Source organism: Solea solea, chromosome 6, assembly GCF_958295425.1.
Source record: "Solea solea chromosome 6, fSolSol10.1, whole genome shotgun sequence".
In the NCBI taxonomy this organism is placed as follows: Eukaryota; Metazoa; Chordata; class Actinopteri; order Pleuronectiformes; family Soleidae; genus Solea; species Solea solea.
In genome coordinates this window covers 14124741-14149112 of record NC_081139.1, presented here as the reverse complement: position 1 = coordinate 14149112, position 24372 = coordinate 14124741, and the positions used below count along the sequence as shown (strand labels likewise).

The following is a 24372-nucleotide window of genomic DNA, read 5'->3' as shown; positions in this document are numbered from 1 at the left end:
GACCGGTTGTTGTATTCTATAGTGTGTCCATTTTCCATGTGACACATCGGCCGGTTAGCTCAGTTGGTTAGAGCGTGGTGCTAATAACGCCAAGGTCGCGGGTTCGATCCCCGTACGGGCCATCTCCTGTTTTTCATCGCAACAGTTCTGATTTTTCAATTTGTTGTTGACAACTTCTCTGTATTTTGTTCTATGTCAAAGAACGTCGACGGTGGGAGTTTATGACAGCGTTGAAGAAAAAATGCATAACTGCAAAAAACTTCGAACTCTTGCCTCAGTGTACAGCTAGTCGAAAATCATTGTTCATTATTATCTGTGAGTGAGAAGTCCCCGTGAACGTGACAGTTCTCCAGTTCGAGGAACTTTGCATGTTTAAAACCTTGCAGTTGCGTCATCAGTGTGCGACAGAACGGGGTGAAAGGTAACAGCCTGTGTGTAGTGGCAGTGGTTTATAATGGAGTAGAGGACGTAGAGGCAGAACTCAGAACAACGATAATGATGATGAACGCAAACAGACTTGTCGTTTTGTCCAAATATTTTCAGTCCGGTCAGCGGCTGCTCGCCTGTAACGTCAGACATGCTGGGAAAAAAGTGCAGCAGGTCCAACAGCAGAGGTTGTTCAGAACTCACTGCAGACAACTAGCCTATGCTAAGGATTTGTTCCTGGGTTTGTTGAACAAGGTAAGAGGGTCTGGAGCCTGATGTCTTGAGACGTTTGGACAAAAAGTGAACGTTCAGTTAATTCCATTTGGATATGTGTAACCAAAATGTTGTTCCCATGTGTAACCAAAGTCACAAATCAAATTGCACTGTAGCCTATGATTGAACGTGTCTCGAAAACAAAACCTTAACACTGTGTGGCAGTACAACTAAACCGGAAAGTATTTATGAAGTATATTTTTGGGACCAAATCGTAATTATTTTATGTTGAAAATTTGCAAAATAAGAATGTTCGCTGGGTGTAAGAGTTGGACCTGACATATGCTGTCATTACAGCAAAGACATTTTTGCAGAAAAGTGTCAGCCAGTGGACTTCATCTGCTCTAAGCTGCTGATACATGAATTATCCGGTTTCTCCTCTAGGATGAGGTCTTCCCTTATCCAGAAGTTGGAAAAGAAGAACAGGATGAGATCAACCAGCTTGTTGCTCCAGTGGAAAAATTCTTCAGTGAGGAAGGTGAGAGAGATGAATACCAGTCAATGTGTAGAATAAAAAAATTAAATATACATATACTGTTAGCAGTCCAATCAAAATGCGGCCTGACATCTGTTTTGTCGGTGACTGAATTTATTTTGTGATTTCAGTTGACTCAGCGAAGATTGACCGTGAAGCCAAAATCCCCGAGGAGACTTTGAAGGGACTGAAAGAGCTTGGGCTGTTTGGACTCATGGTTCCCGAGGAGTATGGTAAAAATCACAGCAACCTAAATTTGATTAAATTCATAATGGCCAGTATTTGAAGGAATTGAGGAATTTCTTAACGACTGAACAACTATCTAAATGAAGGTGTATATGTTATTTGTGCTCTTTGTTTTGATTGTTACCAGGGTCACCCTAATGTACTGATCTCTGACAATGTGAGATTTGTACATATTGCAGTAGAGATCAACGAACACCACAGTTACAGAGGCTTGAGAAAAAAATGTGCACACTTTATGGTTTTATTTGAGTTCATATGCGCCAATTAATCTACCCTCAGATTGCAAATTAACCTAAAAATTAAAATATTAAAGGGAGAGTTGGGGATTTTTTTAGTGGGATTATATTATTAGGTTGGAGGAGTTGATGTCTTAGATACAGGGGGCTGTGCACTGCACACACCATACCTGGCAGTTAGATTTAAGTTTTAATCTAAATTTTGTGTCACTTTTTGAAATACACTCTCTCTGCACCTGACGCTATTGAGTGACTTCAACTATTATCTTATTTATTTTCTGATTATTCTGAAATCAGCCATAGTCAGCTTTATTGCTTTTTATTGAAGGGATATGTCATCATCCTAAAAATTACCCCTGAACTTTCTTGCAGGAAGTTAGATGAGATGATTGATGACAGAGCAGGACCAGTTGTTCCCCTTATATCGTGGCTTGATGCTATCTTGTATCCCTCACAGCCATGTCATCAATATTAATAAATGTTAAATTTGCTATATCCTGCTATGACCATGTCTCTCTGTCTATCCAACTCAGGCGGTCTTGGATTGTCCAACACCATGTATGCACGGCTGGCAGAGATCACCTCATTGGACGGCTCTATCGCTGTGACACTGGCTGCACACCAAGCCATCGGACTGAAGGTAAAAGTAATGAAACTCAAAAGGTTTTAGTCTGTGATTACTGTACCGGTGACACTGATGTCGTCCTGTGTGTTTCAGGGGATTCTGATCGCAGGGACTGAAGCTCAGAAGCAGAAGTATCTGCCCAAACTGGCCTCTGGAGAACACATAGCAGCCTTTTGTTTGACAGAGCCTGGAAGGTAAACACATTCAAGTCATTTGAAAACTGTCCTGTATGCACAACATGCTGATAAGCACAGCTAACAGAAAAGGTGGTCCTCTTAGCCTGATATTTTATGTTCTAGCACACCATGGGATGTCATAGTGTTTCCTGGAGTGGAGACCTATCGAACGTGTTGAGTGCCTTTATATCACTCATTATTAAAGTTTTGTTTTTTTTTGTTTAAGTTTAACTAAAAGACATAAAAGTTTTAAATGTGTATGCTACAGCATAAACATGTGATTTGTAAAAAGCTGACATCCTTTAAGAAAATAGAAACCAAAAATGATTACTTTATATTAGATATTTGTGTAGAAAGTTTTGAGATCACTCCCCCTGGTTTTGCATGTTATTGCCCCAAGTCTAGGGCTTATTTTAGTGTAGCTGCTATCTGTAATGTACTGTGTATATACATCATTATCATCATGTAAATACAGTAAAGGGTAGGTGATACGATAAACCATACTTCAGAGGCTTACAATGCAGAAACTTTGTACAATCTTTAGCCTTTTGCTACACCAGAGATTTTCAGTTTCACTTGTAAAAACGTTCCCATAAAATAGGCTTTGAGAAAATAGACTTTCCCATAGCCTAGTCTGGGAAACACTGACACTGGCAGTATAATACAAAATGTTGTAGTAAAAATTACAACTGGGGAGAAGACTTGTTTTCCATGAACCTTATACAAGGTACCATCATATGAAAATATGGGTTTTTTGTGAGGCACAGTAGATTTTAGATAAATTGTTTTAATGATGTAAAAGCCAATTTCAATCTAGGTCGTTTCAGTGTCGTAAAAACAATAAATGAAAAACTTGCATGGATGATGAAAACTTTCTCCAGGCCCAGTGTAAGACAATTTTAGATTTTGAACACTAGTTAAATGAAAACTATTCTGTTGCGACTTAATGTTTGAAGAGTCTTAGTATAAGATATTAAAGGACATTGCAAACTATGACTGAGCACTGCATGATTGCATGTGTAGATTGTGTCTCAGTATATAGATGCATTCATTTACACTCTGATCATTTTAGTGGAAGCGATGCAGCTTCCATCCAGACCCGCGCCACCCTGTCTGAAGACGGCAAACATTACCTGATCAATGGCTCCAAGGTGAGAGGAAATCCCGCTGTGCAAACCATAGATCTGGCCTTTTTTTGAAAAAGTAATATCCACCCTCACTGTTCTTGTGACCTTCATCTTTTTCTGTCTTTTGATCTGTGCTGCCAGATTTGGATTTCAAATGGAGGGATGGCAGATATAATGACTGTGTTTGCCAGGACGGAGGTGGTCGTAGATGGCGTTAAGAAAGATAAGATATCAGCTTTTATTGTGGAGAGAGCTTTTGGAGGCATCACCAGTGGCAAGCCAGAGGACAAACTGGGCATCAGGGGCTCAAATAGTAAGGCTGAGTCAAATAATGGGTACTTTGAAGAGTCTGTGCTTTTTAATGTAATTTACATGGAAACTTTCTGACCTTTTCAGCCTGTGAAGTGTCCTTTGACAATGTTCCTGTGCCAGTAGAGAATGTGATTGGAGAAGTTGGTGGTGGATTCAAGGTGAGCTTTTTACAGTCATCGGTGCCACACTTTTTTCACATACCTGTAGCCGCGCCTGTATGGTTATGGGAATGTTTGCTTTGTGTTGGACAGATTGCCATGAACATCCTGAACTCTGGGAGGTTCAGTATGGGCAGTTCATCAGCTGGGATGATCAAAAAACTCATAAGTATGTAAAAACTCCAGTACCACAACTGGAGATAACTGAGCAGGAGCTTGTGTATTTTTTATAACAATCTAAAATCATCTTTGTTAACTTTCTGTAGCGATGACGTCTGAGTACGCAGCAACCAGGAAGCAGTTTAACAAAAGCCTGAGTGAATTTGGTCTGATTCAGGTAGAGACAATTCTCCCCTCAGAGGAACATAGTGAATTATCTTTACATCTCTTTCTGCTCAGTAAATAATGCGTGGGCTTTGTTCTGTCACTGTAGGAGAAGTTTGCTGACATGGCCTTGAGCGCGTTTGCGATGGAGAGCATGGCGTACCTGACCGCGGGGATGATGGACAGGCCCGGGCTTCCAGACTGCTCTCTAGAGGCTGCAATGGTCAAGGTTCGACAGCTTTGTCAGTGAAATTATTTCATACAAAAAACAGTGTAAGGATGTGTATTCCCTGTTTTGTGTTTAGGTGTTCAGCTCAGAGCGGGCGTGGATTTGTGTCAGTGAAGCTCTCCAGGTCCTCGGAGGTCTGGGTTATACCAAGAATTACCCGTATGAGCGCTATCTCAGGGACTGTCGCATTCTGCCCATCTTTGAGGTAGTGTGTCATTGCAATTATTTATTATTTCCATTTCTTCTATGATGATGATGAGACAGAAAATGGGTTCTCCTTCCTCTTGTTTTCCTTCTTTTTTTTATTTCTTTTTTGTCTTCTTCCAGTGCTGCTCCGCTGAAACATTAGTTCAGTTAAAGTAACACAATGTAGAATTTGCTCTCAGGTTCCCCCCCTGCTTGGTAAACAGCATTGTTTGTTAATTCACCCCTCGGAGTGGGAGTGAAGTATTGTTTTTGGAGGCTCTGTCTGTCTCTGTGTGCGCATCCGCACTTGCTTGCAATATGAGCAACGGATGGCCGACAGAGGCTTGTTGCGTGAATGGGGTGAAGTCTGCCATCTCTGATTGTCTTAAAATATGTCAAGGTAACATTGCATTTGTTGACAAGCCAATTATACTGGTGAACTCTGAAGCAGGACTTCAAATGTACAAACAGCCATGTCTACAGACCAGGTATTTGAAGGTTGAAATCCTACATTGTGTTGCTTTAAAGTAATGTAAACTAATTGTGGACTTGTTTAGTGATCAGCATTTTTTTAATTTACTTAAAAACATTTTTACCCTGTGGTTCGAAAATGAATTTGGTGTGTGGAAATTTAGCCTGTGAAAATCAGTATGTTATTTAGGCTTTAGCCACTAGGTGGCACTTTTGACTTTGGAATGAAATCACATGAATTACATTTACAGTTAAACCATACAGAATAAAAATACAGCACGTGTCTGCAGCTCATGAGACATTTGAATAGCTGTGTCATAATCACTGAGAATCCGATCATTCAGAATGAAATGTTGACATTTTAAAAAAGCTTTTTACACTTTTATAGATGTTGAACGCCTTCATCTTTGTCATACACATTATGGCATAATAAGTGTAAGATTGTTCGTGTGTAACTTACTGATTCTCTTGTGTTTTTTCAGGGCACCAATGAAGTCCTGAGGATGTACATCGCTCTCACTGGAATGCAGTATGCTGGCAAAATTGCCACATCGAAAATCAAGTAAGTATATGATGGATGGACAGTTTAAGACTGTGAAATATAGTCATTTAATATTGATACTATCAAAGACAGCACTGTTCACACACTAAAATAAAATCATCTCATTTTGTCTGGCAGGAATATTTATATTCTCAATCTTCATATTTATCATCACAATTAATTAGGTTGTGTAATTAATTAAAAAGAAAAAAACTTGCTTCAGCCCTAAGTCTTGTTTCTGCTTTGCCTCCAGGGAAATGAAGAAAGGAAACATAGGTCTGGCTGTCAGCATGATCTTCAAGAAAGTGATGAGCAGGACTTCAAGTTCTGTGGACCTTGGTCTGACAGGAAAAGATGGCGTGGTACATCCCAGCTTGAAAGTAAGGAATCGGTCTCATTTCTTCTTTAAGACTTGTTTAGTTATTCAGCGGAGGCTCAACATTGTTCTGTTTGTAGGAAAGTGCAAAGAAGTTGGAGCTGAGTGTCACTCAGTTTGGATGGACTGTGGAGACCCTGTTGTACAGATTTGGAAAGGTAACATTGGATTTGTATTTTTATGTTCTCAAAATAAAAAATAGAGCTGTGGGACTTTTTTTTTGCTCAAATATCTTGAATACCTTTGGATACAATTCTCATTTGCATGCATGTATTGTTTTGCAACACCACTAGAGAGCTGTTCATTACTTCCAATCAGAATTTGTGGGATGCTCATCTGTTAGACAGCTGCTCCATTCTGTGAGAAAGCCTCTGTATGTGACTACGCTTTTGTAATCACTGCTTTCCCAAAGAAGCTATAAACCTCTTGGAAACAGGTCGTTTTTTCCATATCCCCACTTCCTGTATATCACTTGACTCCAGTTTTTTCCTCTTGGTGGGCTTTTAATCTCAGTGGTGTCTTCATTATTAGAGGAAGTGGAGCAAATATGCCTTTTTAAGTTTAATGGACATGTGTAGATGTTGGTTTTTTTTCTATCATGCCTGTTGTTGTTGTTGTTGTTGTCGTCTTTATTTGTTAAATGTAGACCACCAGCAATAAGATCTTTTGGGAAAAGATGGAGACATAGACAAGCTACAGAGAGCAGTACCTCTGGAGGGATGTGTTTTGGGGTGGAATGTGTTACACTGGTGGTTCCAGTTCTTCCTGTTCACATATTGAAGTCTTAGAGATGCTGCTGAGGAACATGAGGGAGAAAATGGCCTTTCATTTTTCAATATCATGGACTGTAAATTTGACATTGTCTTCCAGCCTAATTCTCACTTGAAGTTTGACATCGCTAAACATTATCCTAATGAGTTAATGGTCTCAAATTCTTGTTAAGAGGAAAATACACAATAAAACATGGCACATATGATTTTGTTAGCAGTGCAACTGGTACATTGTATTTTACTTCATGACCACGTTATATCATACTCTGCGATTTTGGCATTACATCCTTTCTGATTAAAAAATAATCTGGTCTGACTCTTCTCTGCAATGTTTCTGTTTCAACTAGACTTTCTCTTATTAGCCAAGGTTTAATCCTGGTGGCACTACTGTGGTCTCTTAAAGAAAAACACCAAACACGAAAGATTATGACAACTCAAGAGCAAAATCTAAACAGTTTCCTAAGCACGAATAAAGTGTGTGTGTTTCCTGTAGTCCTACTTGTCTTTGGTAACAACCATCAATATGCAGCAAATGCAGATCAACCAAGAACTAATTTTGCTTTTCCTTGTTTTCTGGGTTTTGGTTTTTGAGAAAATCAAAAAAAAAGATTTATGAAAGGCATGCTGAAGTGGAATCAACTTTAATGTTTGAAGTCATAAGTGATGGATGTTTGACTACATTTTTCTTTCTCATACATTGATGTCGTCAGACGATAGTGGACGAACAGATCGCCCTTAAGAGAGTAGCAGATGTGCTCATCAACCTCTACGCCATGACAGCTGTCCTGTCCAGAACCAGCCGCTCCATCAGCTTAGGCCTCGAGAAGCATGACCACGAGGTGTGTACAGTACACACACACACACACACACACACACACACACATTACCCTAACTCATTTATTTTCCACTTATAAGGTTATCAAGTTTATTTGCTCACTCTTGAAATCTTTCAGTTGTGATATTCCTGTAATTCTATTTGGGAATCTTGATGAATTTTTTAAATAGCCAGATCACTACATAACTTGTTAGTTATCTTATAATTGGTCTCAATTTAGAATTGGTCAACAGTATTTAAATAGTTAAGAACACACTTAAATATAGTTTTTAAAATCAACTTGTGAGTTTAGTTGATAAATGGGGGAGGAGTTGATAAATATATTTTCACTTGGGTGTATCTATCTATAGCGACATTATGTTCCATTATAAACAATAAATCGGTATCTTATATGCAGCTTATACATTTTAAATTGAAAACCACTGCTTCACATCAAGCTTCTTAGTGGGTTTTAGGGACTATTGAGTGTCTGTATATAATATAAAATAATTAGCAATAAATTATAAATTGTATACGTTATCTGGCAGGACACCTGACGGGATGAAGAAATATTCAGATGCTTTTTTGACTGACATGACACTGAGCTAGAACAGACATGTGGCTATGTTTTAGAGGTGTACTGATGATGAGAAGTCTACTCTACAAATAAATGCTGTCACCCCGACTACACATTGTGTGCTGCATTAGCAGGCACTGGCAGATCTCCACTCTGTTTCAAATGCAGCCTTGACTGTTAATTGTGTGAAATGTTATTGCCTTTGTTCAGACAACTTTGCTTGAAAATAGATTTTGAACATGATGCTTTGAGACGTTGAGAGTTTTTGTTTCTTTTTGATGGTTAGGATGGGGTTAAAATGATGTTTAGGTTAGACAGGCAATAAGGCTTTGTGGTTAGGCATGCATTTGAGAATACTACAGAAAGAGAAAGGGGCCAGGGAATTTGACGACAAGTGTCCTCACAACAATAGGAAATACATATGTGTGCATGTGTGTGTAATCAGAACCAGTAATTTAGAGCAAAACAAATCCTCAAGAGTGAGACATTAAAGAAGGCACTGGATGCTTTGTCTCGTCGTCTTCTGTGTTTCAGATGTGCAGCTCTGTCCTCAGGCATCAGTGGTCCACTCATGTTTCTGTGTAAAGCATACAGTTGGATCTTATTCTAACTATTTTCCATTCCAAAGATAGCCGGTCACTTCTTTTAGTGGGACTGAGATGATTTGCTGAGTCACACAAGATCCAAACCATGATCATAAAAAAAGTTTCAGTCATATGGTATAGTTCCACTGTGATTCATAAACTTTGTAATCTTTACCAGTTGAATGTCACTTTATCCCATGGTCAACCAGAAATTGCTAATGTGACAAATATCTTTACAAACACTGACACGTTTCGTTGATGAAATTATGTTTTTTTTAGATAAATATAGAATAAGCAAATGTTTACAGTCTGTCTTCACATTTGAATTCACTGAACACTTTGAAGTGGCTGCATCAGTCGTTTTCATGTCACTGAGTCACATATCGTTTGTGTAAAGGTTCTAATGAATGCTTGTGTTGATCATTTTTCTAGATATTGCTCACAAACACGTTCTGCGACGAGGCTTTCTTCAGGAACAATTATGCGCTTGTTCAGCTGCAGAAACGTAAGTCCAGCACCACACATTAATTAGGAACAGCTCCATGTTTTCGTTGTTGTTTTTTTTTTTTTTTCTTTTTACAGCATGTCGGTAGAACAGACTTGCATGTGTTGCGGATTTTCCCCAAACCCAGCATACCAACACTGAAACCCCCGCTGCTTTTTATTGTCACACTGTGTGTACGTTGTTGTCTTTTTTTAATAATGTGTATTCAAAGTTATCAATTATCTCAGACAAATGGGGAATGTTGCATTTTGTATTAAATGAATGGGGAGAAAAAAATTGCCTTGTAATTCCCACGTCAATCTCTTCTAGACACTCCCGAGAACGACGAAGCCAACATCAAGAAGATCGCAGCGGCGGTGTTTCAAAATAGATCCTACATCTGCTCTCATCCTCTCGACAGAACATTCTGAACTCTGTCCCATGACCACAACACCACCAGTGTCTCTCAATCCACAGTCCTAGGGAATTACTGCACTCCATTGACTTTTAGTCCCTATTTTTTTACTGAAGGTATTTCAACATTAAATTAAGAGATTTGTGTTCATAGTTACTTATTAACCCTGGCCCGCAATTATACAATTTTAAATCTACTCTCATGGTTTTTCATTTATTCCTATTTGAAGTACTCTTTGAAGCTACTGTCAGACACGTCGTTCTTTTGGCATTCCCCTCTCTCCTTCTTACATTACTGCATGGACACACTTGGTAAGGGGGCATTTATTCATTGACAAACTTCACAAGCTTGTCAATCTTCAAGCTTGTGAAGATCTGGCTCCTAATTGAATAATTTTTTTTAAGGGATATTGGAGTAGTTCATACTTGATTTACTTTCAGAGCCCACTTAAAGGGTTCAACTGGCGTGAACCTGGGCTGGTTTGCCAGACCAAGGTCCTGCAGCTCCAGAATGGAACCAGAACCATGTCTGTCTGATGGCACTTTGTGAGAACCAGGTCACTCCCTCCAAATCAGCAGGAATAGGTGTGGATATATAGACTTTGGCCTATTTCACTATTTAACGGTAGCTTTAACTTTAGGGCAGCAGAGAATTATTGCACAAAATGTTAGTTTTAAAGGTGCCAAATGCTTAAGGTTGTGCTCCAACGTAGTTGCAGCTGGGAACCACCATGTTGGACCAACAGACGTGTATCATTCTATCAAGTTTTGAGTCCAGGAGAAGAGCTAGCTCAGAGTCATGTTGGTTTAGTCTTTTTCCAAATCCTCTTTAGCCAAAGAGCAAGGTTTCTTTGGAAGTAAATCCACATGGTCCCACGTAGAGTCTATTGCTGTGTTCAAGTGGAACTCATGAATTTGGAATTATGACATGGGAATTTGTGAATAGGACATCCTATTCAGAAAACTTGGTAATTACAGGTTGTGAATATGACAGGGCAAGGTTAGAAGCATTTTGAATGGATTCATGAAAGCAGCAAATGTATTTACAGGATCACACTATTCCACCGTTTAGTCAAATGTAACAGGCAGACTGGCTACTAAAACAGAGGCACGGTCATATCACACAAGACATCAGAACCTGATTATATATTAACAAGGGTAATATTTGTTTCCTGACATCTTGTGCACATTTACATTATTGTTCAGTTTAGATTCAATACAGATAACTAACTTTCATCTGAACACAACTCTCCTCAGTTGTTTGGCTTTGCTGTGCTGCTTTAAAAAAGCCACATTGATTCTAGCACATCGGATATACAGTACATCCAGTTTAGGAGCACTACGGAAGTAACACAAAATCGGATTTTGTCCATACAGCCCTGATTTAAAAAAAGAAAAAAAACGTCCCATCAATGGAAAAAAAAAAATGGACTCAAGTTACTTCAGCCTGGTAATGTGAACATACAGTCCTTGTGAGCCTTTTAGTCTTTGTGAGATCTTAATTCTGTGGTGTCTCTGGACAGCTGATATGTTTCCATGTTGGGTGTACGCTTCTGAAAAGTGAAGAAACTCTTCTCCTTGTCTGTCAGAGGCAGGGCCGTCCGTTTGTACAGGAAAGAACGCTGCTCATTCAATCTCCTAAAAGAAGCAGCCGAATATACCACATTTAAGACAACAGTTGTGCTTTATTTTCTATTTCATGTGTGGAGCTTAAAGGGGGTACTACTGACATGCGGGGGTCCTTGCTGTGAATACAGGGGCCTGGAGCCAGAGCCAGTCTCTCCTCTCTGTTGTCGACAGCATTCATCACAGACAGTTCAGGCAAAGGCTGCAAAACAAGAAAGGAAAAAACAGTTGTTGACTCACCAGGTAGGTGTTGTTTCATTCAATTGCAACCAGAACCAGAGAAGTCTCACTAAAAAAAAACATGTTAACAAGCATTGTTGAAAGAAAGCAGAAAAGATGCCATAATTGCCATAAATGTTTTTATAATAATTATAATAACCAACGTGACAATAACATAAATCTACAGCAGATTATCGCCGCAATCCCCTTGGATTTATGTAGATTTATACAGAGTTTATAGCTCATTGTTAAAACTGAACAACCCACAGCTTTTTGTTCACTCTCACCACACTCGCAGTCATTTTCAGTCACACAGGGCAGCTGTTAGACATTGTGGAACATTTCGCCGCTAAAGAGACACATATTTCCCGCAGCTGTTGGTGGAGACCAAAAACAGAGTTAAAAAGGAGTAAATACTGGACCTCAAATGAATATAGGACCAACAGTACATTTACAAGATCCCCATAATCCCACTTATTATTTGAGTAATGCCTGGGGATTGTGCTTTTTAGGTTTCTTTGAAGCGTAGGCTGAAAGAATTTGCTGCAGGTGTAAAAGTCTAGTTCTCTCATATCATTTAATTCTCATTATGCCAAAAGATTATGATGGAGTTAGTGATAAACAGTGCAATAAATATCCTTTAAATCTTTAAACACCCATGTCTCACACATGGCAGAAAAACATACTCCACATTTCCTTTTTTCAAAAAAAGTATCACATTCATTTACCAAAAACCTGAAATAACTACGAACTAAATCAACATTATAATTCCTAAACACATGTGGCAGACATATTGAAGCCTCACCCGAGAATTGAGAAAATATTATAAAATTACCTAAAGCAAACGTACTGTTTAACATTTCATATTCACAGAAAAGTCTGAAATGTTCCTTCTCATTGTTAAAATGTCACCTCACTAAGTTATACTCGACCTTCAGCATCAGGCCTGGTTTCCTCAGTGAATACTTCTTAGGTTCGTCTTTCAGTACACTCCGAAGAGTCTCCGAGTTTCCTCCCATGTGGCATTTGAACTGTGGGATGGAGCCGTTGTCTGGTCGCTCTGTGCCGCTGCCAGGAAGCAGCTTCCTCAGCCAGCGCCTGTACCGAGCTCTGGCTGCTTCGAGCTGCTCCTGCTGCAGAGACTCTCCTGAGGATCCACAACACTGTCAAGCAACTGGCGAACTCCACAAACCTGACACTGAGTGTTACTGCACTGAAAGGCTGGACAGACAACAACAGGACACTTATTAACTGGTAATTCTGTTTGCTGCTGATCATACTGAAGTTCTTCCATGTCAAAATGTTTTCTCCAGTGCGGTGTGGGAGTGTGACGGATACGAGCTCAGATATCCACCATCTGCAGCTTCAATCAAAACATATCAATATGAGCTTTCAAATGTTTACAGCAGAGACAGCCATAGGAAAAAATCCACTCTTGGATACAGTTTAACTCATATTCACTTCACTTGTTCCACAGGTATTTGTCAGAGGGGCTTAGGTTACCCAGTTAATAGTAGTTTTTTATCTAGTATTTTGTACAAACAGTAACTAAACCAGAGGTTCACAATCTTTTCAACCTCTTTCACCAAAAATAATGGTGATGGAGATTTAGGACCCACAATATCCTAAAGGACAGTGAATCGTGTAGTGTGCAAATCTATAATAATCACCTCAGAGGTCACATCGGGTCAAAGAACATAAGTAAATAAATATGTGTAATCTTTTGTAACAGGTAGGGATAAAATACAGACTGTCTAGTTGTTTTAATACTGTATTTGATTTATGAAAATACAAATGCCTTGCAACTCCCTAACCAGCCTCTGGTTTGAGAAACTTTAATCAAAGCTACAGTGACTGCCAAGAGCTTCTCATAGCTTGGCATGGCTGAATATAAACTGTGCGCAGACAAATTTTAAACATCTCAGCTGCACTTGACCTGACGGAAAGATAATATCTTGTCCAGAATGACAAGATATCTTGGACAGTATTTATTTACAGTATAGTGTTGATATCTGGTGTCTACTCTGCACCAAGGTCTGATAAAATAGTGATGGTATTAATAGTTAACCCTTTCCATTTTTATGTAAAATTGGACAAACACTTACAGGTAATCCTTTAAAGGCCCACTGTGTAAAATTAAGCCAGTTATCTTCATTTGGCAGAAATGATATAGATAAAATAATTTAACAATTAATACACTACATATTGGAGTGCAACCAATAAATGCTATTTAACTTTACACACAGTATATTTACATGATCACAAAATATGTTAACCTTTAATTGAACATTTAAACCCTTTTACTTAACATTAAACCCTTTATTTTTAACACTTTCAGCCTTAAACATTTTAACCCTTAAAATTAACATCGAAACCCTTTAGCTGAACATTTTAACCCTTAAAATTAACATCGAAACCCTTTCGCTGAACATTTTAACCCTTAAAATTAACATCGAAACCCTTTAACTGAACATTTTAACCCGTTCACTGAACACTTTTACACTTACCTGATCATTTAATACTGAACAAACCCTAACAACTCGTAGAAAAATGATAAAATTTAATCCATTACATTAATTAGCCACAGACATAGATCATACTTTGTAAATTGTGTACTTCTAAGCAATCCTTATGTGAATCAATGCTTTTGATCATGGCGCTTAAATAATTTAAGTCATTTAGCCTAAAGGAATACATTACCAAAGAAAAATATTTCCATTACGCAGTGAGGGCTGAAGGAAAAATCATGTATTGAAAATGCGATAAAGATGTTGCACTCTGTCTTGAATGTTTAAATCTTTTTCTTTTTCTTTCTTTTTTTTTTGGTGCTGTGTTGTGGTTTTCATTAACTTGGCTCCGTTTGCTGCTCTTTATATCTGACTGACAACCTTCTGGCTCCCTGGCATATATACAGTACTCTATCATCCACTGCATCTATAGCATCTAAATAACTACTCACACAAGCAGACCAAGAAAACCTCTAGTAAACCTTTAAGTCTAAAACCTAAATAAAGTGTAAGTAAATGAGTCACTTGCCAGTTTAATTTAAGTAGCATATTGTAATGTAATACTTTTTATTGAAGTGTAATTTCTTGGTACTCTTGGTTTTTGGCAGCTATGTTCCCAAGCCTGTCATGTGGCCTGCAGTAAGTAACACCATGTGGCCTACATGACATTCTGGTATATTAAGGCAGCAGTTAGTGTATACGTTTCTCAAGGGGAGGGAGTTACTCTTTTTTTGCATTGTAAACTCCCACAGAAAATGATGTCTAGTATAAAGATTCTCGGGGACTGACACCAAACCCTGACATTTACAACTTGTGTCTTCGACCACAAGGATAGAAATATTTAAATATGACATGTTGTTAACATCTGGCACAGTCACTCACTGGGAAAAGGAAAAAAACAAACAACAGAATGATATATGTATGATATGTCCATACCAGCCAAGTGAATGGTGAGAGGAGATGTGGTGAAGAAAGGGGGAGGTTTGCTGTAGAGCTGAAAGTCCTCACTGCGCCTGCCACAGACCCACATGTCCCGTGACAGCGTGGGCTTCAGTGTGTTCGCATGAAGGATGTTCTCTCTCCACGGCTGAATGCACAGTGAACAGTGTTAGCAAGTTAAAGCTGCAGCCGGCAGGAAAACTAACTTATTGTTGACATTTCCCGATTATCTATTATCTGCCCCGAGTCCATCCCAACAGATGCAGAGATTAACTTGTTTCATATGTGACCATAGGCTGTTTATAAAAATGGACATAGTCTTCCTCTTTGAAATGTGAAGCCTAGGAAGTAGGACAGGAGAAGTAATTAGCCACCAGGGGGCGACTCCACTGTTTGCAAGAGCTTACTTCACAGTTTATTTACAACATCAGTAAATATTTTACTGAGGAGTTAACGCTAATCTTCTTTCATAGAACATGATTTAAATTTTGTAGATTATGTTACTAATTAGGGCCACATGGATGGTGTAGTGGTTAGCACTCGAACACCCGGGTTTGCGACCCGGTCAGAACAAAGGCCTTTCTGCATGGAGTTTGCCTGCATGTTGTGTGCATGGGTTTCCTCCCACAGTCTTAAAACATGCAGATTCAGGTTGACTGGCGTCCTGTCCAGGGTGTACCCCACCTTTTGCCTTGTGTCAGCTGGGATTGGCACCAGCACAGCCAAATGTTCCCATTTAGAGTGGACACCAGTGTGATTGACAGCTGGTAGCGACCAATAGGTACCTGGTTGCAGGTGACAAATGTGAACTTCTGGTGTCTTAGGTCAAATTGTGAATCTTGAGGCTTTGCAAGTTTGTTTTTGGAACAGAAGGTTGTGTCCATTTTTTATATACAAATAAGATGTGGATGTCTAGTTCTCGCTCAGATCTCTTCATTTACATTATATTGAAAAATATTGTGAACTTATTGTACAATATTACCAAGCATGTCCTGCCTACTCCAGCTTTAACCCTCCGTTGCAAACACATACTATTACTGGACGCCTCTGGAGATTAATTAGATGCTTAAACCTTTTAAAAAATATTATTTTACCACTGGGCAGTAAATGACTGTGTGGTCAGGACAACTGAAACAACAGCAGGGCTAACAGCGTTAGTCACGTCATGTTACATGCTATTCTATCCTAACCTAAACACACAGGGTCACAGTGACTGAAGGACGAGTGGCTAAATGGTAATGAAATTGAATCCCTGCGCTGAGTTTCGTGGGAACGTCAATTAACTAAACACAGAGAGTGACATCACCTTTCTTAGCTCTTCCACACGAGCCTCATCTGGGTGTCTTGGGTGCACTCTGGACCTGCCACTGATAAAACCTGTGACCCAAACAGTGGAAACAGAAGCAGCCCTGCAGTCATTTTTAGGAGTCACGTCTCCAGGCTCTACTGTAGCACTGAGGTACTCTTGACTGTAGGTGAACCTCCGCCCGGGTACCTGAAGTTATCATCAGAGAAAAATAGCACACTTGATTTCTTACTTTCTGTCGGGACACAAAAAGGATGATGCCAGCTGTGTCCTTACATTGATTTCCATTTTATATAAACATTCTATTTCTGACTGTTTTTGAATACAGGTTGTGATTATTGCATGCATCCATCTTTCAGTTGGGCAGGTAAGCTCTGTTTTCCATTCCATTTGTCTGGTCATGCCCAAATATGGACTGTATTAGTCGACTCCTGAAATGTGCCTGTTTTGCTCATTAATGTTTTTCAGCCTTGTATTCAAGTGAAATTTGCTGCAAACCATGGGAAATGTTACTTCTTTTTTTTTTTCACTTCAGCAAAAAGTTACCACAAGAATAACTGACATGTGGCAGACAATCGTTCATAGTGATGGTGTTTTTTTTATCCGTAGATGTCGTCTCTTACTATCATTGTGAATCTAAATTACATACATTCTCTACAGTATTTTTATTTATTTATTTTTTTAATTGTGATTTTTTGGCAAATTGTTTAATTTCTGTGTTTCTAAAGTATTTGAGCCTTAATTCTCACCAGGACCACAGTATAAAGCCAAACATTGTGGTGTTATGGGCCCAGTTATTTTTCAACCCTGCGAGACACTGGGTTTCATGGGGAGGTTGAGACAAAAAACCCAATTACATAGTCACCGTGACTATCCATAACTACACTCATAACCTAAATAAATAGACATGGTTTAATTGTTAAATGGCTGAAATGGTTATTAATAAATTGTTTTTTTTGGCTCCACATTTGGTTGAAACACTATCAAGTTGATATATATATATATATATACACGTCTACAGTGGTTTCAGTGGTTTTGTGATTCAGATTGGGTGGTCTTCCAAGGGTTGGATTTTTCTCCAGGGTTTTTTACCTGGCTTTGTTAGTCTACATGCAGGGGACGCATGTGTGATAGCTGCATTTAAACATGTAAATATGCAACCAAAATGTTGGTTCAGAAACTTAGGCTCACATTTTGTTTGCAGGAACATGAAATGGAAACATAAGATCTTAGAGTCTGGGTTGACTTCAGACTGTGCAAGCAACACAGGGATATACAGAGAAGATCAGGCTAAGGTTTGGGGAGTTGAAGGACATTCTCACAAACTAGAAGTTTTAACATAAACTACAAAGCTATGCCCTAATATACTGAGCTGCACAAACTGTATAATGTGTATCTATGAAACAGCGCTGTTGTGTATGTCTCAAACCTTAGCCATCTCTTTGTGTAGCAGCTCCCGGCCTCGATCATGTAAGTTGAACGTCTGGATGCTGTAGCTGTGTGTTGGCCTGATTGTAGCCCAATCCACCATCAATGCAGCAGGCTTTGGCTTCTGCAGCTTCTCACTTTGGTCTTGCACCTTTTGAATATTTTCCTACGGAACAAATGAGTTGAAACAGATGAGTTGCTCTGTTAATACAGATGGCACTCTACTCGATTAGGCCTCCAGACCTGCATGAAGTCCCTGAAGGGTTGGAATGGCATCTGCTGGCTGTTGCGTTTCCATTGGATATATTCTCTGTTGTGTGTGTTGACAGGCGCATGTCTTTTCATCCTGACAGACGGAGTGGGTAAGTCCATCTCAGTGTGCGCTCTGGCTTTTTCCTCCCACTGCTCAGCAGATGTGCCACATTCCTCGCTCATGCTGACAATCATGTCAGCTGAGGGGAAGAGATTGTACCGCACCACATCTTTGAGTTGCCTCGCTTTGCACAACTGGCTTAACCTGAAGGTAAAACAAAAATAAAATGAAAACACTATTGTATAATGTGCTATATATAGTGTGTGTGTGTGTGTGTAACTGTTTCAGTACCTTGACAAAGCCTGGAAGCAGCGTTGGGGTACCACGTCTCTAATGTAGATCAGGGGCTGTTGAATGATGGTCTGTAGTGACTCATATAGATAAATGGGACTCAGACTCACATCTAATGAGTCATAGAGGCGCTTAAAGAAACCCAGATCCGAGTTGTAGAGGACGATCACCTGCTCCTCCTCACTCCCTCTCATCCTGCAAAACAGCACAGGATACTGAATGGAATTTAAACACTCTGTCTAAACTGACAGCACAGCTGAAAACTGTTAACACAGACTGGAAGAGCAAGGCAGCGTTCGTGGGCTTACTTCATCGGAACAGCCTCCCAGAGTCTCCTCACTGCTTTGTGTTTCAGCCCTTCAAGAACAAAGATGTGTGTCCTCTTATCTCGCACATGGAATCCTGTAACGAAATCCAGATCCTCGCTCTCATTACCCTTTAAATTCATTAGGCCTTTGTTATTCGATAGAGCTCTCTCTATGTATTTGTGTGAGAGGAAGTGGAGATTGAAGGCCAATGCATTGATTCTGAGGATCTCTGATCTCAGCTTGGTCATAACAGAGACGTTGTTGTGATGAAAGAGGAAGATGATGCGACCAAACGAGCCGTCGTAGGATTCACTGCCAGTATCCTTAGAATTCAGTGGGCAAGCTATCTCAACTCTGACTTTGAGTTGGGAATTGGCATCATAGTAATGGGCCTGTGGCATGGGTTCTCTTCTAGCAGCTGCATCTGTCGTCTTCAACGCACTTCTCTCCCTGTCCAGCTTCGGAGGCGGAGGGCCACATTTGATTGGTAAGTTCACCGTTAGACTCTTCTTACCAAGTAGCATCTCAGACAGGTTTAGGTTTGCAAGGCCATAGGAGTTAAAGCCCATTGTTTTGTGTCGTAAAAGTGCTGCATTGCTCTGCGTGTCTTCATCTGACCCCGCTGTACCCAGCGCAAGTGTTTCAGGCATTTCCTCCAACATCCTGTCACGATCATGAACTTCTATCTGCAGAGGTGGACTGGCGAGAAAGTGTTGGAGCTCTTGAGGACTCATCAAGCCAGTAAGGATCACATTTACATCTCTGAAGTAGATGTCACTGGCGTGCTCGTGATAGTTTGTTCTGTGCACGCTCAAGTTATGGAACTTGTACTGGCAATAGACAGGCGTGCACATCTCCTAAGGAAAGGAAAGAAAAAATAAACCACATAAAGAGTCGTGTAAAGCAAATTCTGTCTAATCAGACAATGTATTTCTTACACATGTACGTACATTTAATTCTACAGACTACATATGACGGAACCCACACCTGTAAGACATGGAAGGGCACCGGGGATGAAGGCATTGACGAGGCTGACAAAATCATGATGACCAGCGGATTGAGGTCAGATTTCAGTTGGTCAGATACTAGAGGACTGTCCAGAGAGACGTTGCACATGACCTCAAATAGACTTGATGAGCAGACTGGGAAACACTCGGTCACTGAGGTCTCACCTGGCAACCACAGAAATAACAAAGGAAAATACTTTTTTTTTAATTCATGGTAAACCAGACGTGGGTGTACGTGCAATAATTACCCAGTCTGACACTTTTGAATTACCTTTATTTTTTAAAGACTTGAGATGTTATAACTGTATTCGATCAGAATTTTTTATTTTTTTTAATGGGGGTGGGTATTCAGGGCCATCATATGACCATAATTTAATTATTTTACTCCCCAATAGCTTGGTATTAATTAACAATAAAGGAAGAAATATAGCAAATGTGATTGGACTAGCCGTAACAAGGAGACATGAAAACGATAATGATGGGTTTCAACACGTTGGTTTGTTCTAAATGAACAAATCAGTGGGAAGAAGTCTGACTTAATAGGTCATTCATGTGAAAGACTCACCTGCCAGAAAACACATGGGACTGATTTCAAGTGACGTGATGTTGTTCTCTTTTGTGTTCCCAAGGTCGCAGGCATCAGTTTTGGGTTTTTGAAAAGCTGCCAAGTTCTTTTCTATAAAACATGTCACAAACAAACTTATCACATTTGACGTGGACATTTTGTTTGTATAAAGCAAGTCACAATTCCTCTGAGCATACATTTTCAACTGTGGCGATTTAAGGGGAAAAAAGGTATATTTACCAGTTTCTGAGCCCACATCTGAATTTGACTTAAATGACATATTGAATTTGTGTTTCATAGATGTGTTTGACGTCTTCTCACAGAGGGCTCTCAGCTTGTTCACCATGGACTTGGTGTCATCTTAAGGTAAAAAATAAGAATGTATACTTCATGTTAAAACATACCACATGTATTTAATGTTTGGTGAGTTGAAGTTGATGCGTACCACATGTGTGCGTTGCATCCTCAGGCTGATCTTGTGACAGTCTACAGGCTTTCAGTCTCTCATGACGAGCCTGGCTGGACAGTTTGTCCTTACTGGTCCATATCTGCAGCTCGATCTTATGGCGGAGTAGACCGATCAACATGTCCCTGTTGACTCTGACGTTGATACTGTGGGTCCAACCAACCCAGGTCTGCTCTCCTTCATGCCATGTTCTCAGGATCTGGTCAACAGCAAATTTCTGCAGTTGTTATTTAACACTGTTGCTGCTGCCAGAGATTGTTAAAGCTGGGGTCATTGTTGGACGACAACCCAATAATAGCCTTTTAGCAATAATGAAATTAAGTCATCTGAGAGAGAAATAGACTTCTGCACCTCCTCTATGCTCTAGAGGAGAAGAAATTAACCAATTACTGGACAGTCAAGAAGATATATATCTATGTCTTTATTGTGTTTATCCACTTTTTCCGCAAAATTGTAAGAATAGCCCACCCCTCTTTGCTCACTTAATGGATTAGTCTCAGTGTAAGGTTTTGATTACGAAGCGAGATGTTATGTTTTTCTTTTAGAAAGAAAGGTGAGCTATTTGCACACTTAACTACCTAGTACAACCACTACCTACACCCATGGTTCTTAAACTGTGGTATGTGTACCGCCACTGGTACGCAACAAGATTCCTCTGCTGGTACTTCAGAAAATCAAAAACATTACACAAATAAAAAATAAATAATAATAATAATTAGAGTCACCTTATCTCTTGCACCATCTCTGACCTACTCAACAATGGAGCTACCAATCCTCAAATAAGTCAACTTTGAGTTGTAAATGTGTTAATTGATATGTGTACATTTGTGTGTGTGCGTGCATGTGTCGCTAAAGGTTGCTATTCTAGGTGAGATATTACTTTGTGTCATCTGTCACAGAGCATGTGTTTGTCTGTGCTGACAGGAGCTCAGGACAGAGGCCTGCGATCTGAAAACATTAGTCTTTCAATGGGAATGAGAGTCAACAATCTACTTGTTTTCTAGCAAGCTTTCCCACTGCAGCTTTCACCCAATTATTTCAGTCAGAATTCCTGTGCAGTGACGGGGCATTTACCGTAACTCTAGACGATGTTTCTGCATCATTAATGTACATTCAGGACGTTCATGAATGATTAATTAGGGACACACACACACATGCACACATGCACAAGGTCATACTTACCTTGAACTCATCATCTTTGCACATTTTTGCGACTGGCCCAAACACTAGCAGATCCACTTTGATTGTCTCTGTATCACCTGGCAACAGCTTGTATTCAACATGATAGCAGCGCTGAGTTTTGTGGGCCTTCACCCAAACAATAGATGAGTCTGTGTTTGTTTTCTTAGCTTTTTCAGGAGCTGCGGGAACATCAGTGCCGTCCCCTAAACAATGATAAGTCTTTAAAAATGAGGCACATGATCAAATAAATCTGAAATATTCTTAAGTAAGTATAAGTCTTTTACAGTAGTAAAGTAGTGGTGACTTCATATACAGGATGTCAGACCAGCACCGACTTTACAGCACTTTATCTGCTCTGTATGACAAACCTACCTTTTGGAATAGCAATGGCAATGTCAACTGTCCATGTGACTTCATAGGCGCGGTCATCTTTTTGTGATTTGATATCCTCTGTTGAACTTGACTTATTTTCCAAACCGTCCTCCATGAACGACAAATCAGTCTCAAGAAAACTGGCATCCTCCTCGTCGGTCATCAGGTCTGATCCCACTGTAATTCTTTACCTTAAAAATATTTTCAGAAGTTTTCAGAATTTTCCAGCTTCATGTGAATATTAATATAATAAATCATGAAAACGGAATAATTCTGGTTTGTGGATTCTCATTTCCACGGCTGAAAAACACTGATCAATCATTTTCAACATTTTATGACATTTTATGGAGCAGATGTTTACTAAAATAAGCGTCAGTCGCAGCTCTACTTACCTCTGTGAGTCGCTAAATCCGTTAACAATGACAAGTTTGATGGTAAAGTTTTGAACTGGGGCAGCCAGCTGTCACACGCAAGCACACAGTAAACCTTGCCTGTATATGATCTGAGTGCAAGTGCGTCCCTATGGCAACCACTGCAGTACAGGAAGTCATTGTGAAGGTGCCTTCATGTGCTGCTGGTTCTAGCAGAGCAGGAGAGTTGGAAAGTTTATTTTACTTATTTTATGTTTTGTTTTTGTTTGTCTTGCCAGAGTCCTGCTACAGTTTTCTTGTTGGTGTTGCATTAATTTTAAAACTCTAACCATACACTTTTTGACATTTTTTTCATTTTGTCAAACACGGATTTGCCTCTTGTTTTTTTAGGAAAATGGGCTATGGCTATGGTGTGGCGTTTATGGACATGTGGATAATAAAATAACTTGAGTTAATAGAAACCAGACCATCACTCTAAACAAAAAAGCAGTAACTGGCTGTTTTTGATAAGCAAAGGTCACTACAATTTGAATTCAGTGAATATGAATTATTATTGCTGATGTTGTGCTGGCGTGTAAAACATGTACAGTACATTATTGCATTATTCCAGTACACATGTCCTTTAATTATGCTAGTGAATTGTTTGACGTTTACTTTGACGTTTACTTTCGGTCAATATAAAAATGTTTGATGGTAGGACAACACAGATGTAAAGAATATATATATATCAAATATGTGTATATATATATATATATATATATATATTTATATGTTTATATATCTATATCTATATCTATATAGATATAGATAGATATAAAGGGATTTGATGACTTTATACCTTTTAACTGCCTCAGACTGAGGGTAGTGGCATTTTTCATTGCTGGGACACTTGACCCATTGTGAAAAGCAGTTTCCTACTGCAGACATGTCATAATGTCAGAGAAACTTGCAAAAATGTACGGGAAGCCCCTTCAACCCTTTGCTGTAAAATTCTGGGGAAACAAAGTCTATTAGTCCCTGGGGCATCTTAACAAGGTCAACGTGAATGACAAAAGTTTACACACCTGGTGGTAATTATAATCAGGCAAAAGGCAGTATGTGTGTGTGGGATATTTGCAGCAGGCCTGAATTTCTTCATACAAAACATCAAAGCATGTAAAGCTATGATGAGTTTAATATCAGTGCTTCACATAAACTTACACTTCCATATTTTATGTACAACAAAATCTGTCAGATATATATTAGATCCATGGTTCTCATACTGTGGTACATGTACCACCAGTGGTACGCAATCTTCCTCTGGTGGTACTTGGAGGGAAATCATAAATGTGTGTAGAAAATGAAACAAATAACTTTTTTTTAATCATACATTAAATAATTATAATGAGTCACCTCTTCTCTCGCTCCATCTTAATCTAGTGTCACTATATCAGTGTCTGAAGAATATGTGAGGAAGAGGAGGAAATTATCTTAATGGGAATAAATCTGCCTCCCGTGAAAAGTCCATAGCTGACTGTGTTCGGCTTATTTACGCCACTGTATTTTAACGTTGGTGATAATATTTTCTCAGAACCACTGGATTAAAGATATGGGGAGATACAGACATACAGATTACATACTAGCTAATCATAAGAAAAGACTAATAATG

The 24372-nt window shown here is 39.3% G+C and overlaps 2 protein-coding genes and 1 non-coding gene across 3 annotated transcripts; 2 read left to right on the top strand and 1 right to left on the bottom strand.

Annotated features, from left to right (window-relative positions):
* The first annotated feature begins 48 nt into the window (after positions 1 to 48).
* On the top strand, positions 49 to 122 carry trnai-aau (transfer RNA isoleucine (anticodon AAU)). Its single transcript has one exon. It is a non-coding gene; the product is annotated as a tRNA-Ile (tRNA).
* Positions 123 to 409: 287 nt separating this feature from the next.
* LOC131460760 (complex I assembly factor ACAD9, mitochondrial-like) lies at positions 410 to 9873 on the top strand. Its single transcript, XM_058631536.1, has 18 exons — positions 410 to 681; positions 1084 to 1177; positions 1306 to 1407; positions 2190 to 2296; positions 2375 to 2475; positions 3530 to 3608; positions 3726 to 3897; positions 3981 to 4054; positions 4148 to 4223; positions 4321 to 4391; positions 4488 to 4607; positions 4684 to 4812; positions 5747 to 5826; positions 6059 to 6185; positions 6262 to 6339; positions 7662 to 7790; positions 9359 to 9431; positions 9741 to 9873. The coding sequence occupies exons 1-18, from the start codon at positions 496 to 498 to the stop codon at positions 9839 to 9841; spliced, it is 1899 nt and encodes a 632-aa protein (XP_058487519.1). The 5' UTR covers positions 410 to 495; the 3' UTR covers positions 9842 to 9873.
* A 2824-nt stretch (positions 9874 to 12697) lies between these two features.
* Positions 12698 to 22516, bottom strand: cfap92 (cilia and flagella associated protein 92 (putative); the record flags this gene model as incomplete). The annotated part of the gene is made up of 13 exons (XM_058631195.1): positions 22394 to 22516; positions 21982 to 22200; positions 20779 to 20998; positions 20574 to 20693; positions 20338 to 20444; positions 19749 to 19964; positions 18761 to 19618; positions 18454 to 18692; positions 18093 to 18366; positions 17851 to 18015; positions 16422 to 16610; positions 15113 to 15263; positions 12698 to 12816 (listed from the first exon to the last, which is right to left on the bottom strand). Coding segments are annotated over exons 1-13 (3000 nt in total), but the record flags the coding sequence as incomplete, so codon positions are not given.
* Positions 22517 to 24372: the final 1856 nt, after the last annotated feature.